We start from the raw sequence: 14,610 nt of genomic DNA, 5'->3' as shown, positions 1-14,610 counted from the left end.
CAGATACTTTGTAAAAATACTTTATTTTTATTCTTTCCATGCAAGCAACCCATATAATGTTATTATTATTATTATTATTATTAATAATAATAATAATAATAATAATAATAACAACAACAACAACATTACTATCAATAAAAACAACAACAATAGGCCTAATATAAAACACTTCCGGCAATCGATAAGGATCTTGCCCCCTGCAGCAATTTGACCGTTCCCTTCTGACGGACGCTGTAGCATATTGAACGACATAAACGTCTCGTTGTTTTCTCCAATGGCCTTCCATAGATTAGGCCCGAGTTGACGAGCCTGGTTTCGTGCAGCACGACAGTTTGTCACTGAATTGGCGCGCCAGTTTCCGTCCATCCTCCCTCCTCGCTCCACATGACTGCACCACTAAAAGTGTGTCAGTCCCGGTTGTTGTGACGTGCTGGCGGCGCGATTTGTCATTCGACTGCGCTGGGCATCACCAAGCCATGCCTGTGGAATTTCCTGTAGCCTAAGCTTGTGCCTTCTTAGCCGGACCATGAGAGGGATAGTTTTATGAGGCTAAGCACATGGTCAAACTTCTCCAAACTTACAAAAAAAGAAGAACACATATACCCCTACCGATCCTACCGTTCGTTTTTGCATAATTACAATTATTAGAAGGTGTAATCTACAGAACTATGTACATCTAGCTACATTACAACTGCATTCATAGTTCTGGTACATAAATGATATTTGCCTATTTGTTATTTCACATTTTGCTTCTTTTCAGGAGCCACGAACATTAATTTGTGTACTGGGGAACATTTGAATCAAAACGGCTGCCTTTACTTAAGTATTTATCTAAAGTACAATTATTAGTTACAATTACAATTATTATTAGTATACACACACACATGATACAGCCACAGCCATTCATGCAAGAACAGTAGCTATTAGTAAACTATGTTAATTATATAAATACAACGTTTCATTTACATACATACCCGCAGAAAAAATGATATGCTAAAATTAACAGATGAGTGGTTGGCAAATGAAGGATTCTCAAATTCCAATTTACTGACGTGGCAAAGGAAAAGTCAGCACTTTATACCCTGAAATTGAAGGCTCATGTCTCAAGAATTGCTTTCCTTCAAATAATTCCTGTTATATACTACTATTTTGTCTTCACTGATTTTTCTGTCCAGTGTTTTAACTAATCTTTTCCCGCGTTGTCACCAGTCCTTTTCTCCTCCTACAGTGGATTCACGCTTGTCAATCAAGAGAAAACCCCGCCTTCAACCTTCTCTGTCTGTCAATAGGCATAATGCCACGCCCCTTCACTGCCTGTCAATAGACATTATGCCCCGCCCCTTCTCTGCCTCTTACACAAACAGCAGTCGCGGACGGGGAGAGTAAATAGAGAAAGCCCCAAGATGGCGGAGTCAGTGAGCTTCATTCACTTCGCAGCAGCGGATAAAAGCCCGCTCCCAAAACCCAAGGAACCCAAAGGAACGTCGGAGAGCCGACCGCAGTCTTCCCGGGACCACCATCCTCCACCACCCAAGAAAGTCCGAAACGAGGAGAAGAGCCTTAAACCCAAGAAACTGAATGGAGAAGGCGGAGGAGGCGGCGCAGTGGAGAAGCAGCACCAGAAGCAGAGTTATGGCAGCCCGACAACATGGGGCTTCGGTCCCATTAAGGCGAACAACCCCGCAGCGCCAGTTCAGGCACCTCTCCACAAGGTCTTCAAGCAAAGCGATTTCCTTGCCTCCCCCTCGAAGTATAAAAAACCCAAGGAGAAACGAGAAAAGGAAAAGAAGAAACACAAACCACCTCCTACAAGTAACGTTAACAGCCTTATCAGTTCTGGGCTGAAGAAGGAAAATGGGGATGTGAAGTTGGTGCAGAAAGGTAACGATAATGTTTTGGAGTTTTCTGCGAGCTAGTGTCTAACTACGTGGTAATTTGTGGCTGCGTAGCTAACGGATACTCACCGATTAGTTTAGTCATACCAGTTTATCAATGTCAAGAAAATGTGGGGTCGACTACATGATCGAGGAAATGTTCGTAATGTTCGCAAGCTCAGTCGCTAACGTTGCTTTGCGTCACATTCTAGCTAGCTAGCTAATGCTAACTACTCGTTGCGGAATACAGGAGCATGTGGGCCATGAAGTAGGCTGTGCTTTAGCTAGCATGCTAGTACGAACACTTCGATATGCATAAATGATTTCTGTATCATTTATGAGCATTTTGAGATCGTATCTGATCAGCATGTTCGCTGCTCGGTGATAAAACATTTGCAAACAAAATCAGTATACAAATAATGCAGGTTCTAATATGGCATATGTGACTAACCATCCGTATGTAGCTAAGTTTAGCTAACTAAGCAAGCCTGTATTTGAACGCTGTCCAGTTCAGGATTTGGTTATTGTTTCTTGTCTGCATGCTTCGCGAGCTGTAATGGCTGCGAGTGGCACTTGGAACTTGGGCTAACTAACGTTAGCTTGCCGATATGTAGTATTAACATGACGTGTGACAGTGTTACATTTGTCGGAATTGTATGAGGTGTTGTAATTACATTTGCAATTACAATACATTTTAAAAATATTTAGATTGCATAGTTAGTTACTATGTGCAATATTTATTTTACAAAACATTCGTTATTCAGTTTAAGTTAGCCAGCAAGCTAACTGCAACGTTATTGCTCATTTGATGCTGCGTAGCTGTCTTCTTAATCCGGATCATGAATAAATTTACATTAGCCCAGTTAATGGCGTAGCTATTAGTTTTTGTAAACAAGTATACAAATGTGTTGGTGAAGGTAGAGCGCGTAGCGGTGAGTTATTTGGCAGTTAATGTGCCATTGGTTTTAAGCGAGTGCTGAAACTATGCTATTTCTACAGTGTACAGCAATCGCCCGCCATTTAGTAATGTTTTCCACCACGCCCCCAAAATAATATCGCCGGAACATGGCAAGGTAATGCCCACTGTAGGCTCTGCAATTACAGCCAGGTATTGGAACTTTCGGTTAGAATCCTAGTTCTCTTCCTTAGGAAAGTGACTATTTATGTTTAACCCAATGAAAGTAAGGGAACTGCGTCAACAACCCTGTTTAGATTCCTGTTATTCTAGTTAAAAATAATTGTTTAATCTCTGAGGTTCCTTGTGCCTCCTAATTGTCCTTTGCCGTAGCCTACAAAAACTGTGAGCGCGCTGACCTCCTGGGGGCCATTACAGGGGACCTCGTGACGGACGCCCGTGATGTCGTCTGTCGATTCAAATTGGTGACCCAATCGTCTTCATCCGGATTCAGGTTTTAGGAAAGTGTTTTAAGTGGCTTTAATTTAGGGAGTTAATGTGTATTGTTGGATTTCTTGTTGAATGTCCATATTTTTTAAAAAAGGAAATGGTAATTTTTAAGTGGAGCATTTTCAAATTTAGCCATACCAAAGACCCACAATTTTTCCAACATTTTCCCACTTGTTACATCCAGTCTGCCTGGTTTCAGGTTAGATGTGGGTAGATTCAATTTAATTTCTTGGTGTTGCTGATTATAATGCCAGCTAACCTATGCAGTGCATTTTTTATGTAGGCCTTTTAAGATTTATGTGGCGATGGTCTGCTTCTTTTCTGATATTTTACTTGGAAAACTGAAGGTAACTTATATTTACAATTTTGGTTTTGGTTGTTCACTGATTCATGTAGGTTGCTGCCTTAGCAATAACAATTTTCTTGCTTAGCTTGTGGAAGATGGCACATTTGTAAGGTATGTAAGGAATTGGACATTGTTAAATGGATGGTACCTGCTTGGGTAGCCACCTTTATGCATGCTATCAAGCTTATATTTGTGATTTGTTGTGTCTCAATTTTCTTAAATGTATAGGTGTGGACAATATGGAAAATATCATTTGCCCATGTTTTTCAAAATAAAAGCACTACTGTTTACAGTAGTGCAATCCATTTAGACAATGTGCACTTTGGGTTTCTACAGGGCATTCTTCCAGGGGTCTCAAAACACATTTCCAGTGCTTTCTCATACTCTGTCCTCTAGTGAAGGCCCGTTTATTCTCACCTGCATACAGTGAAATTTATCCCCTGCAAATCTGTCTTGATGTATTGTTAAAGAATGACAGAAATTGATATTAAAGGCCATTGCAAATTGCAGTTGTGCAGAAATCATGCATGGCTTTGCACTGTTCATGACTGAAAAACACGTTGTTATTATTATAAATATTTCATTTCAGGCATATCTCTTGCAACTGTTAAAGTTGGAAATACCAAACTTCTTCATAAACTTCTATGCAACTCTTTACTTGTATTTTTCTAAAATAAAGATTTTAAAAAATCATTATCCATTGACGTAACACGTTGATGTACTCAAGAATACCAAACTGGCACTTAAACAATGAAAATATTAACTATGGTTGAATTCTGGTACCTGGTAGAATTCTGGATTGTGTTGCAGCTACATTTTATTATCTGCCATTCATTAACTAGCTCTAGCCTAATGTAAAATCGGTACTATTAACTTATCACCTGCTTGCTACAGGCTACACTTACCACTACAGAAAATACCCGTTACTGGAAGTGGCCCATTACACTATTTTAAATGTACCATTTCAGGCTTTGGCAAGCAAACAATATCTTTTGACATTCTATAGCTTGTCTACAAGTGATTATTAATTGCTGTCCTGCTAGCTATGGCTAGCTAGCAAGTTAGCTAACCAAATATTTTCTTACAGTGATGAACACTTGCTTCTTGTTTTCTATAGCATTAATCACAATGTTGTTTCTTAACCATTTGGAATGCCAATTGTCTGCATGCTGCAGAGACGACTGCCGATTGGGGAGAGTGTAGACATCCATGGTTCTCCTCTGAAGCACGTTGTGCCACCAGGTGCTTCTTTTCACACCGCAGACTACAGCTAAGCTCGCACAGATCTTTCCTATGTGGCTTTTACGTGGAGTCCACTGGCACCCAACAGTGATCCATAATCACCTGAAACCTCCCACACTCTAGGCCACACAATCACCAATTGCAGATTCAGTTCCAGGGTGTGATGGCCATCCATGCAACACTGTGGGGCGATTAACCCCTTCACCCAGATGCCAAATCTGGCCAATCCTTGCCAATTTAGGTAGTGTTCATCTAAGGATTTATAATTTATAAGGATTTATTTATTTTCCGAGACTAGGAAAATTCTGTAAATATGCATTGCTGTAAATCATTACATAATCATATTTCACTACATATTAACAGCTTTGGCTTGAAACTCATGGTTACATTTTCTGACTTTTCTATCTTTTTATTAGTATAGGGGTCTAAGGTATCTTGGGTTCCAAAAACCTCTTCGAAAATGAATAAAATGCTTTTTGTCCATTATAAAGCACATTAATATTTCCTCTTGTGTTGGTTTAAGATGAAACATTGATATCACATTGAAAAAGTATGCTAAAAACATTGACGCAGTGTAGTACACATACATAAATATGTAATCAATCACTCTTGTATGTTTTTCTGTATTCTACAGTATGGAATCTTTTGTTGCATGGCGATGGGACAAAACTTTACAAATGTTACTATTTATGATCACCCCAAGGGAAATTTTACATTCATCTAGCACATATCAGCACACAGTAAATTTGAATGAGTATTTTTCTTGCCCTCAGTGACAAGTATAGCCCAGGAGATACCAAGACCACACATTATGTACAATAAGATAACAATAAAATAATATTCCACCATCAGAAAATTGTTGCCGATGTTCGAGCTTCATGGAAAACCAGTGTATCAAACATAGCACATGACTGAGCCACCTATGAACACTTACACTACAGTATGTGAAATGCCTGCGTTAGAAAATAGCGCAAAACTCATGAAAAACACTCAGTTTCATTGTGAGTGGTATGAATTCTAACAAAGTAGGTCTCTACGCTAACACACTATGCTAATACTAACAGCTGTTAGCTAGCCCCTAATGCAAATGTGCCGAGCATTATTAGCAGAGGTAAACAGTTGTCTATTGTGTCCAGTGCGAGTATAACTATCAAAAATTACACAACGTAAATAATTTAAATGTTACAAGCAGTAATACATCTTCGGCATGTTCATATGTATCCTTGCTAGAATTCATGCTTCCTCCTCTTCTGATCCACTCTCCAAATCCATGTCAGCATGGCTAGAATTTGCTTTAGCCATGCTGATGAGTAAAGTCTTTCAAAAATCAAAGCAAAAAAATAAATGTGTCTGAATGAGTGCTTGTATATTACTGCATAACGTTACGGTTGAGTGCGCAGCATTGTGCTAAAGCAACAATTCATGCTGGGCTCTCAATCGTTGTTAAAAAATATCAGATGAGATGCTATACACCGTTAGAAAGCTTCTACTGTCCTCTCCTGGATGAGGGTTATCAACCAAACCTGAATTAACTGAGAAGAGTTAAAATGGTGTAAAAGTCCTGAAAGGGACATCTGTATGCGCCAAACCAATGATAAGATTGTATATTTATTCCATATTTAGTCGCGGATATATTGTAGAATGAGATGGTATAATTACACAGGAGTTCTTCTCTTTTATTTCGCAGTTCAGTGAACGGCGTTTTTCACTGCTGTATTGGCATACCTTTGGGCTATTTTAGGTTTAATAACATAAGCTAAATTTGCACGACAACGTTTTAAAATATGTAGAACAACTGCTTCTGCTGTTGATTGAATGGAATGTAAGAGATCACAGGGTTTGGCAGAATCATCTTTTGCCTTGCCTATTTCACGCTACAATCCAATCCCTAAAATATCTGCCTACTTAGCTAACGTTAGCCGTGAAGTAACCTACCACTAACTACATTACTTTCTTTTAGCTGACTGTCTGGATAGGACCATCTGCGTAATGCACTCCTCTGATTAATACGAGCAGTAGTGCTACCAACACTCCCAGCCCGGCATGTAAAGATATGGCGAGTAAAACAACCAGTGCAAGTTAACTATGGTAACCAAGAAGCAATGTACAAATCCCAAATGCATGCACCCCTAACATATTGCTAATTATAATAATAAATAGCTATGTAGTTTGCATTGAAGGATGGGTATAGATTTGCCTCTACGTGTGCAATCACTGGTTAGGTGCTTTTGTAATATTTTAGCAAAGTATAAGAATGGATTCCCAGCATTTATATAATGAGCAGATTTAATTCAGTAGGTTATTTACGGTCTTCGTATGTTGAAGCGCGCCATGTGACTCGGCTGCCGTTTCTTTCCACAGAACTGCTGAAGTCTGGGTTGTGATACTGCAGCAGTTTAGAAATGGGATGATGTGTCGCCATCCGAGGACGCGGCAGTGATTATTACTGCAGGTTTTTACCGTGCTTGGCATTTTCGTTCCGACCTGCTCGGAGCTTCTGAAAAGTGCAGAGCGGCGCTCTGGGACGCGTGCTGTTTCTAATAAAGCCCACGGCGGCTCCGTCTCTCCTCTTATCGGGCCTTTGGTGTTTGCTCTGGCAGGTCTGAGATGGATTAAATAAAACTTCCAAAAAGTGTGTTTGCATCGACGCTCTGGTCATATTTTTTTCATTTTACCCAGAACACACACTCTCGTATCTTTGCTATTGGTTCTTTCCAGGGACCGCATGCCAGAAATGGCTACTAGAACAAGTTGGATGTTTTGTGAAATAGTCATTTTTAATTGGTTTAGCTGTTCCCCTTTGTAAGATTGGGTTCTGATACTCGGTGCAGTTTTGCCTCATTTGATTATTTGAATGGCATCATATCGGTGCTCCCAAGATCGTTTGTAACTGATAAGCACCTGATGCTCTATTCAAGATCTAAGACCTTAAGCCAGTGTGCAATGTTAGTATGCATGGACCAAGTCTATAATCATAGCAACCTCTTTATGGCTTATCAGGGCTATTCTGTGGCTAAACTAGAAATGTGTTAAAGGGTTTTCGCATGTCAATGTGCTGTTTGAAAGGAACCTTATTTATGCTTCGTCTGTAATCTGTATTTTACACATGGGGCTTTTCATCTCAATTCAGGCAACTACATGGGGAGTCTCATTCACTTTTTTTCCTCCCAGTAAACACTGTATCCAAGTGCTTTTTAAATTCACATTTCAGATATAGGTGGGATTTTGTGGCAGTCCTTTTTAGAGCATATAAAAATGACTATAGAATATCGTAATCATAAAGACAGTGCATTTCAAAGCAATATTTCTGCGCCCGGCTGTGTGTGAAACTTCATCCTCTGTTTGGAACTCCTCCTTGGTGACCTTTTGTTATTCAGTAATGTACACGGGGTTATAAATGTTCCCGTCCACATTTCGTCAGAGATGGCTGGTGACAGCATTTCTGTAAGAGCATTTTCTGAATTAGAAATATTTTCTCCTGGGTTTTTTTATGAACACCTGTATAACAGCTACTACCCCTCCCCTTTATATTGGTATGCAAATATGGTCATCCATAAAATAAAATAAAAAGGTCACCCATAAAATAAAATACAAAATTTAAATAAAAACCAAAATCCAAAAAATGCCACTTGCTCCTCTGTGGTTTAAGATAGTTTTGATGTTACCTCTATTTTATGAACTAATGTGAAAATGTTCTCTTGTTCACCTGGATTGAAATGTGGTTAACAGCTTGAGTTGGCTTTGTATCTGAATTGCATTTCTTAGAAATCCCTGCAAAGGGAAGTTTTTCCCCCTGCAGCGCCATTGATTCACTGCACATTCAAATTGTAATTTGCAATTAAGTTGCTATTGAAAATGTTTTTTATAAAGGCTCTGCCATCTAGTCTGTTATCAAATAATTTAGATGCTCTGCCACCTGCATTCTCCCATAAAATATTCAATTCTTTAGAAGAATGGGCATCTATCTTTGACGAAATGGTGAACGTTTAAATGCAAAGTCTTTAAAAAATGTTTTGACACGGAGCCAAGGTGGTGCCTTCCGGTGTGGCCTAACCCTCAGAATCACCTTAGAAACCATCTGCTTCCACTTCGTTGGTTTACATACAAGGTTACATTCGTTATTGTAACCTGGGCGCTAAGGTACAGTGAGGGGGGAAAGCAATAATAAACACCATTACATGAAGATTTTGGAAGATACCTTTTTGAGACCTGAAATACTACGATAAAAAAACAACCAACAATTTGTCCTTCAAACAACATTCTCAAACAGAACCAACAGGCCTGAATTTAAACATTATTTTAAACCAAACAAACAAGCTGATGCTTAGTTGTATATAGGGGCTGTTTGGAAATGTAGAAATTAAGTCAAAATGCAGTTTAATTTGAATCATTTGTTGGAAAGGTGGAATTATGCTAGCCTTATCATTTTAGATAGACTCGTGTTGTAGCTGTGATCATTTTATGAATTGATAAGCATTAATCAGACATGCTGTAACCTCCATGCATGTGTCTTTCTCTGAAATATGCAGTATAGCCAGATTCAGCACAATAATAACCTGGTCTGTAGGTGCTCTTAAAAATGGTGACCCTGCGTTCTCTGAAACATTATTCGCTTTAAGTTAATTTCATAAAGAGTGAAGCCAGTGTGTCGCTTTTGCAGCGAAACTGAAAGCAGCTGACCAGGAACTGCACAAGGACACACTGGGTGAACTTTAATTTCTAAGCAAGCTCAGGGGTGGTGCTCGCAGTGTCATAAAAGGCATCAGCAAGGGAGCACTGAAAGGGGAGCAGCAGGACTGCAGACGCACAAGCGGCTCCTGACTGCGTTAGGCTGCTGCCAGCTCTGTTACTCAATACACGCGCTTATCAGTGTGCAGAGACGCGCATTAAAGCAAGACGCTTTTTATTGCACATGAGCAGATAGCTATGTTTTTTTTTTTGTTTGTTTCATAATCACTCCTTCGGTAATTCTCACCCAACAGTTTCCTTGTCCTTGGAGGCTGCGTTTCTCTCGTGGTCGCTGTCTCTCTCGGCTCGCGCGTCTTGGTGTCTCTCTTGCTCAGAAGGCGTGGTTATTCTGTGTGCACCTCAGTGTACTAGCTGTTGCGTTGGCCTGTTCCTGTTGCGACATGATCCACTGTCCAAGTTGTATTTCTTTGCATGCAAGCATGTTGTAGATGGCGGAACACGGACAAGTGGGTGCAGGATTGTGGCGGTTGAAAATAATTTGAGATCATGGTGAATTTTATTATGATAATTATGAAGAATGTTTTATTACCCAGCCCTGCCACAGACTAACCTGCAGTCATCAGTTGGTTGCACTCTTCTCTTTGTTTGATGTTTGATCCATGTCTTGCAATATCAACATAGCAGTGAACAGGCCACCGGAGCGGTTCTCATGGACTGCAGTTTGAGAGCTGTGCAGCCTTGCTACACGTCACTATGGTGTGTAATGTAGTTATCAGATCTGTGCATCTGAGTAGATACCAGAGACCACTGCAGAACAAGTCACAATTCCACACTGCCCGTCAGGTGCACTGAGCTGATTGGCTCTTCAGCTCTTTGCTGCTTGAATCAACGCTTGTGAAGCGCCAACTGGTTTCTGTGACACTTCCTGATGAGTGACCTCCGTTTGTCGAATGCTAATTTGGAGCTTCAGATCCACCCTCATGACTGTTTAAAGAAATATTTGCGAACAACCTGGAAGTGAAACTGAGTACGTATGGGCAGCTAGAGCCCTCTCGAATAAGGAAACAAACTAAAAGGTTGTCCTGTTAGATTCCTCATTCGAGAGGCCACTAGCTGTCCATACGCACTTAGATTCCTCATTCAATGCTAGTTTTATTAGGTTGCATTGCATAAAAAGCCCTTTTATTACAGATCCCTGCACGACTGTGGCAGCTAGACCTCTTAAAAGTAAATGTGCAAGTCTCCTCCCTGGACAGCACTGTGAATGATGTTGCTTGAAATGATACTTAGTTTCCGCCTCTTTATTTTTTTCTGTTTCAGACCACAACAGCAAGGACAAGGAGAAGAAAAAGGAGAAGGAGAAGGACAAAGAGAAAGAGAAGGACAAAGAAAAGGAGAAGGAAAGGGAGAAGAAGAAACACAAAGTGATGAATGAAATTAAGAGGGAAAATGGAGAGGTGAAATTGCTCCAGAAAGGTGTGTAATCTTTTATGATGCCTATTCTTGTTGACTGTCTGACCATTTCTGTAGCAGTCAAAAGGGAAGTGTTTACAAATCTAACTCCTTGCACTGACCTTTTTTTCCCCACGGAGCACATATGCTCCTATGCTGAAGAAATGTGGGAGCACGCTAGCTCATCCCAGTTAGTGGATGTGCTCCTAAGTTATTTTTCCAGTTAGCACATCAATTTTCAGGAGCAACTGGTGATAAAATGGGAGCACTGTAGAGACCTGGCTTACTGTTACACTCTTAGCACTGTACTGATTTCTAGTTTATACAGTTATGTCATTTGTTACTTTTGTTTGTTTACCATTTCATAAAGGAGAGCAGTCAGTCTGCCCTTTCTGTGTATTTTTCCACTGTATTCAGAGAGCAGAGAGAGTGCTACAGTTAAAAAATAAAAAGTCAATTTCGGGCAATCAGACCCCTGGCCACAGAGATAGATTTGTATAATCGTCGAGTGTAGCACATGGCCACCCAGCCATTTATTTGATTTGATGTTCTGTGGCTCCGAACAGTGATTTTTATCTGTTCTTCTGTATATTCAGTGTGCTGAGGTTTGATGCTGGTTTTGATGGCGGTGTATTTTGCAGTGTGTTTCAGCTAGAACGGCTTAAAATGATGCAATCATAATTCGCTAGGCGAAAATATTAGCCCCAGGCTGCAATTTAGCTGGACTACATTTTGCTGCACACGAGATCCTATGCTTTTTGCCCTCTGAGAATCTCGGATCAGAGAGCCAAAACCTCAGATGTAGACCTCGGGCTTGCATGGTGCAGGTACGGGGGTGGGTGTGCGTGTGGTCCAGCTGTGCATCCTTGTGTAGCCGAGCCCTTTATTTTATAAACGTTTATTTTATTTTATTTTATTTATTTTATAAACCGTTTATTTGCTGGTTAGAAACAAAGCTGCGGGGGACAGAAGTCCCCATGTTCGCGTGTGGCTCGTGTGGTTCGTGTGGCTCGTGTGGTGGATTTTCTCATAGCGGTTTAATATGTCCCCCTCCGTGGCCGCCCGTGTCACACGTCACAGTGAAGTGCGGGGCACGGCCGCGGCTTAATCCAGGGCCGGGGTAATAATTTTCGGCGAGGCGCCCGTGGCGGACAGACGGCCTCCCGCGCTCTCGCCGTGTCGGGGCGAGACAGATGGCGCGGCTCCGTTTATGACTTCCTTTTCGCCGGCGCGCCGCCCGGCCGCATTGAGCCTTCAGTGCCGTTTGAAACACCGCCGCGTCCTGCAGGCCCGCGCGTGACCCGCTAAGCGTCCGCGCTTTCATTCGCCGACTACTTCACTTTCTGCCTTTGATGAACCCCCCCCCCCCCCCAAGGGTGGGGGTTTTTAAAATATTAAAGTTTTATTGGGGCTCTTGAAGATTCCCTCAGCGCTGAATGCAAATGCTGCACTTGCCCTCTTCATCCGTATTCTGCATGGCCGTTTCTCCTTCGCCTTTTTACGGCGTGATGATTTATTTATCCGTGTAGATGATCGAGTCTAGACATCCGGAAAATTATACGGGCTCGCTTGCTTTTAGAATAAGCCGATATTCAGGACATTTCTACAAGGCTCCGTTTTTATTTTTCCAAAAAATATTATTTTTTGTGGTGTGTTTAACGTTTAATGTTCTTTTCCATTTTCTCGCCAATTTGGACTGCCCAGTCCTATTTCAGCGTTCATTGCTGGAACGTCCGCTATCTATTCAGGAGAGTGCAGACGAGCAGGTGCAAAGCACGCGGTGTCAATCGCTCCTTTTCGCACCCCTGCTTGCCAGTCGGGCTAGCTCTGAGTTCCCAGACACTTGTACTGCTAACGGGGTACTTGCACTAACCCAGTCGACCAGTCGGAGTCACAGGTGAGCAGCTAGATGGGGGTCCCGGACAGCTGAACCTGCCCTCACCCTGGGCAACACTGCTACCAATTATGCATCTCCCTGCAGGGATACCAGCCCCAATGCACATTGGCATAGCAGGGATTTATACAGGACCGAGGGGCCCATTTAGAAACAGAGCAGCGCCTTAACAGAGGGATAAGCCACCCCCCCCCCCTTTTTAAATCAGTTCTGGCATATATTCAGCGTGAGACGTATCTGCATAAATTAAGTGTCCTATATAAATAAATTAAGTGTCCTCTTTATCCAGTATTTGTGGGCAGCACTCAAATGCTCTTGTAGCTGCAATGGAACAAGTGATAGGCCATTGGCTGCACTGCTTTAACGATTTGAATATGCTAATTGCTGGCAGTCTATTGAGATAAACGCTTGCTCTTTAAAAAATGAGGGGAAATGAAATTCTGCATTTTAATCATAAGTGTTTCTTTACCTTTTAACATGGATTATCTACAGCCATCCAAAATAATCACTTCATTGTATTGGTCTGCAACCCAAAAGCAGAATTGCAGTTTGTTTTAGCATGGAACTCCCCACGTGCTACATTACTGAAAAGAAGTGTTGAAGAGAAATATTTTTACTAACCAGGAGGTGGTGAAATCCAGAGTAGAAAACCAAATTTACAGTACCCTGGCATGAAACAGAAAGTGCATCACCTGATGTTATCTCACATGCAATTTAAGCATGCAGACAACCCATTAGACACATGGCTTTACATGGGATGGAGGAACTCCTGCACATTGCGCTACATTTGCCATGACTGGGCTAGCACGCATGGTCCCCAGTCAGACGGATCACTTGTTTTTTTCTCCATCTTTTTTATTGGCAATTTGAAATGCCCAACAAAATTCCAGCCAATCCAGATGCTTCTGCACTATTGCTAACCAGTGGCTGGTTTCTAGTGGAAAAGACGATAAAAAAGACTGCTGTTTGGTGAGATGTGTAATTATAACCGGAGAGTGAAGTCATCTTCTTGGTTTCTTTGGTTGTTCAGACCTGCCTGTTTAAGCAGTTAATCCTTTCCTAACATATTTTGGCTTGATTTTTGCTAGCTAGCTTCAAAAACAGGTTTGGGTGTGCAGAGATGGCTTACCTTTCTTCTCCACTGTGACAGTGACTTCTGTGATAGAACCACAAGCAAGTGTGCTTACTAACTAGATGGAAAAAAATCCTCAAATGTCGGGTGCTAGCTTCTTTGCTAGATGCTTAATGAGCTTACTAATAAAAACTCCAAGGTACTTTGCTGGCCTTACTCACTAGCCATTGTGCTGCATTAAATGTATTTTAATTTCATTGCACCCACATCCACATCCATGGATTTAGCGCGTGCTTAGGTTTTTGTGAATGTCACTGAAAGTACTGGCTGACACAGTTATCATATCCTGTTCCTGTGGTTACGATGCATCAAAATAAAGTTTTCTTTCATTCATTTATTTATATTGTGCTTCTTTGCCATAGAAAGCACCACTCAGACATAAGTAATTGGAACAATCTTCGTAGCAGATTTCATCACATCTGCATGTTCTCGAACTGTGAAGCAAAGACACATTATTCCAAACAGATGGCCGGGCAGGTCAGTTTAGTGCAAGATGAAGAAAAATGTGAATTGCACGCGGGCGCTAATGCTACCAGCGTTTGCGGCGCTTGACCCGTAGTTATGAGCACTAGCCTT

General features: G+C 41.3%; 1 protein-coding gene across 1 annotated transcript in view; it reads left to right on the top strand.

The window, feature by feature from the left end:
* Positions 1-1,340: 1,340 nt before the first annotated feature.
* LOC135259258 (lysine-specific demethylase RSBN1L-like) overlaps positions 1,341-14,610 on the top strand; it is a 48,950-nt gene continuing 35,680 nt past the window's right edge. The window contains exons 1-2 of the mRNA XM_064343405.1: positions 1,341-1,881; positions 10,877-11,032. Coding sequence (XP_064199475.1) covers positions 1,404-1,881; positions 10,877-11,032 — 634 coding nt within the window. The 5' untranslated portion in view covers positions 1,341-1,403. The remainder of the gene's footprint in view (positions 1,882-10,876; positions 11,033-14,610) is intronic.

The sequence above is a fragment of the Anguilla rostrata genome, chromosome 7 (assembly GCF_018555375.3).
Source record: "Anguilla rostrata isolate EN2019 chromosome 7, ASM1855537v3, whole genome shotgun sequence".
Classification (NCBI taxonomy): Eukaryota; Metazoa; Chordata; class Actinopteri; order Anguilliformes; family Anguillidae; genus Anguilla; species Anguilla rostrata.
This window is presented reverse-complemented; position numbering and strand designations above follow the sequence as displayed.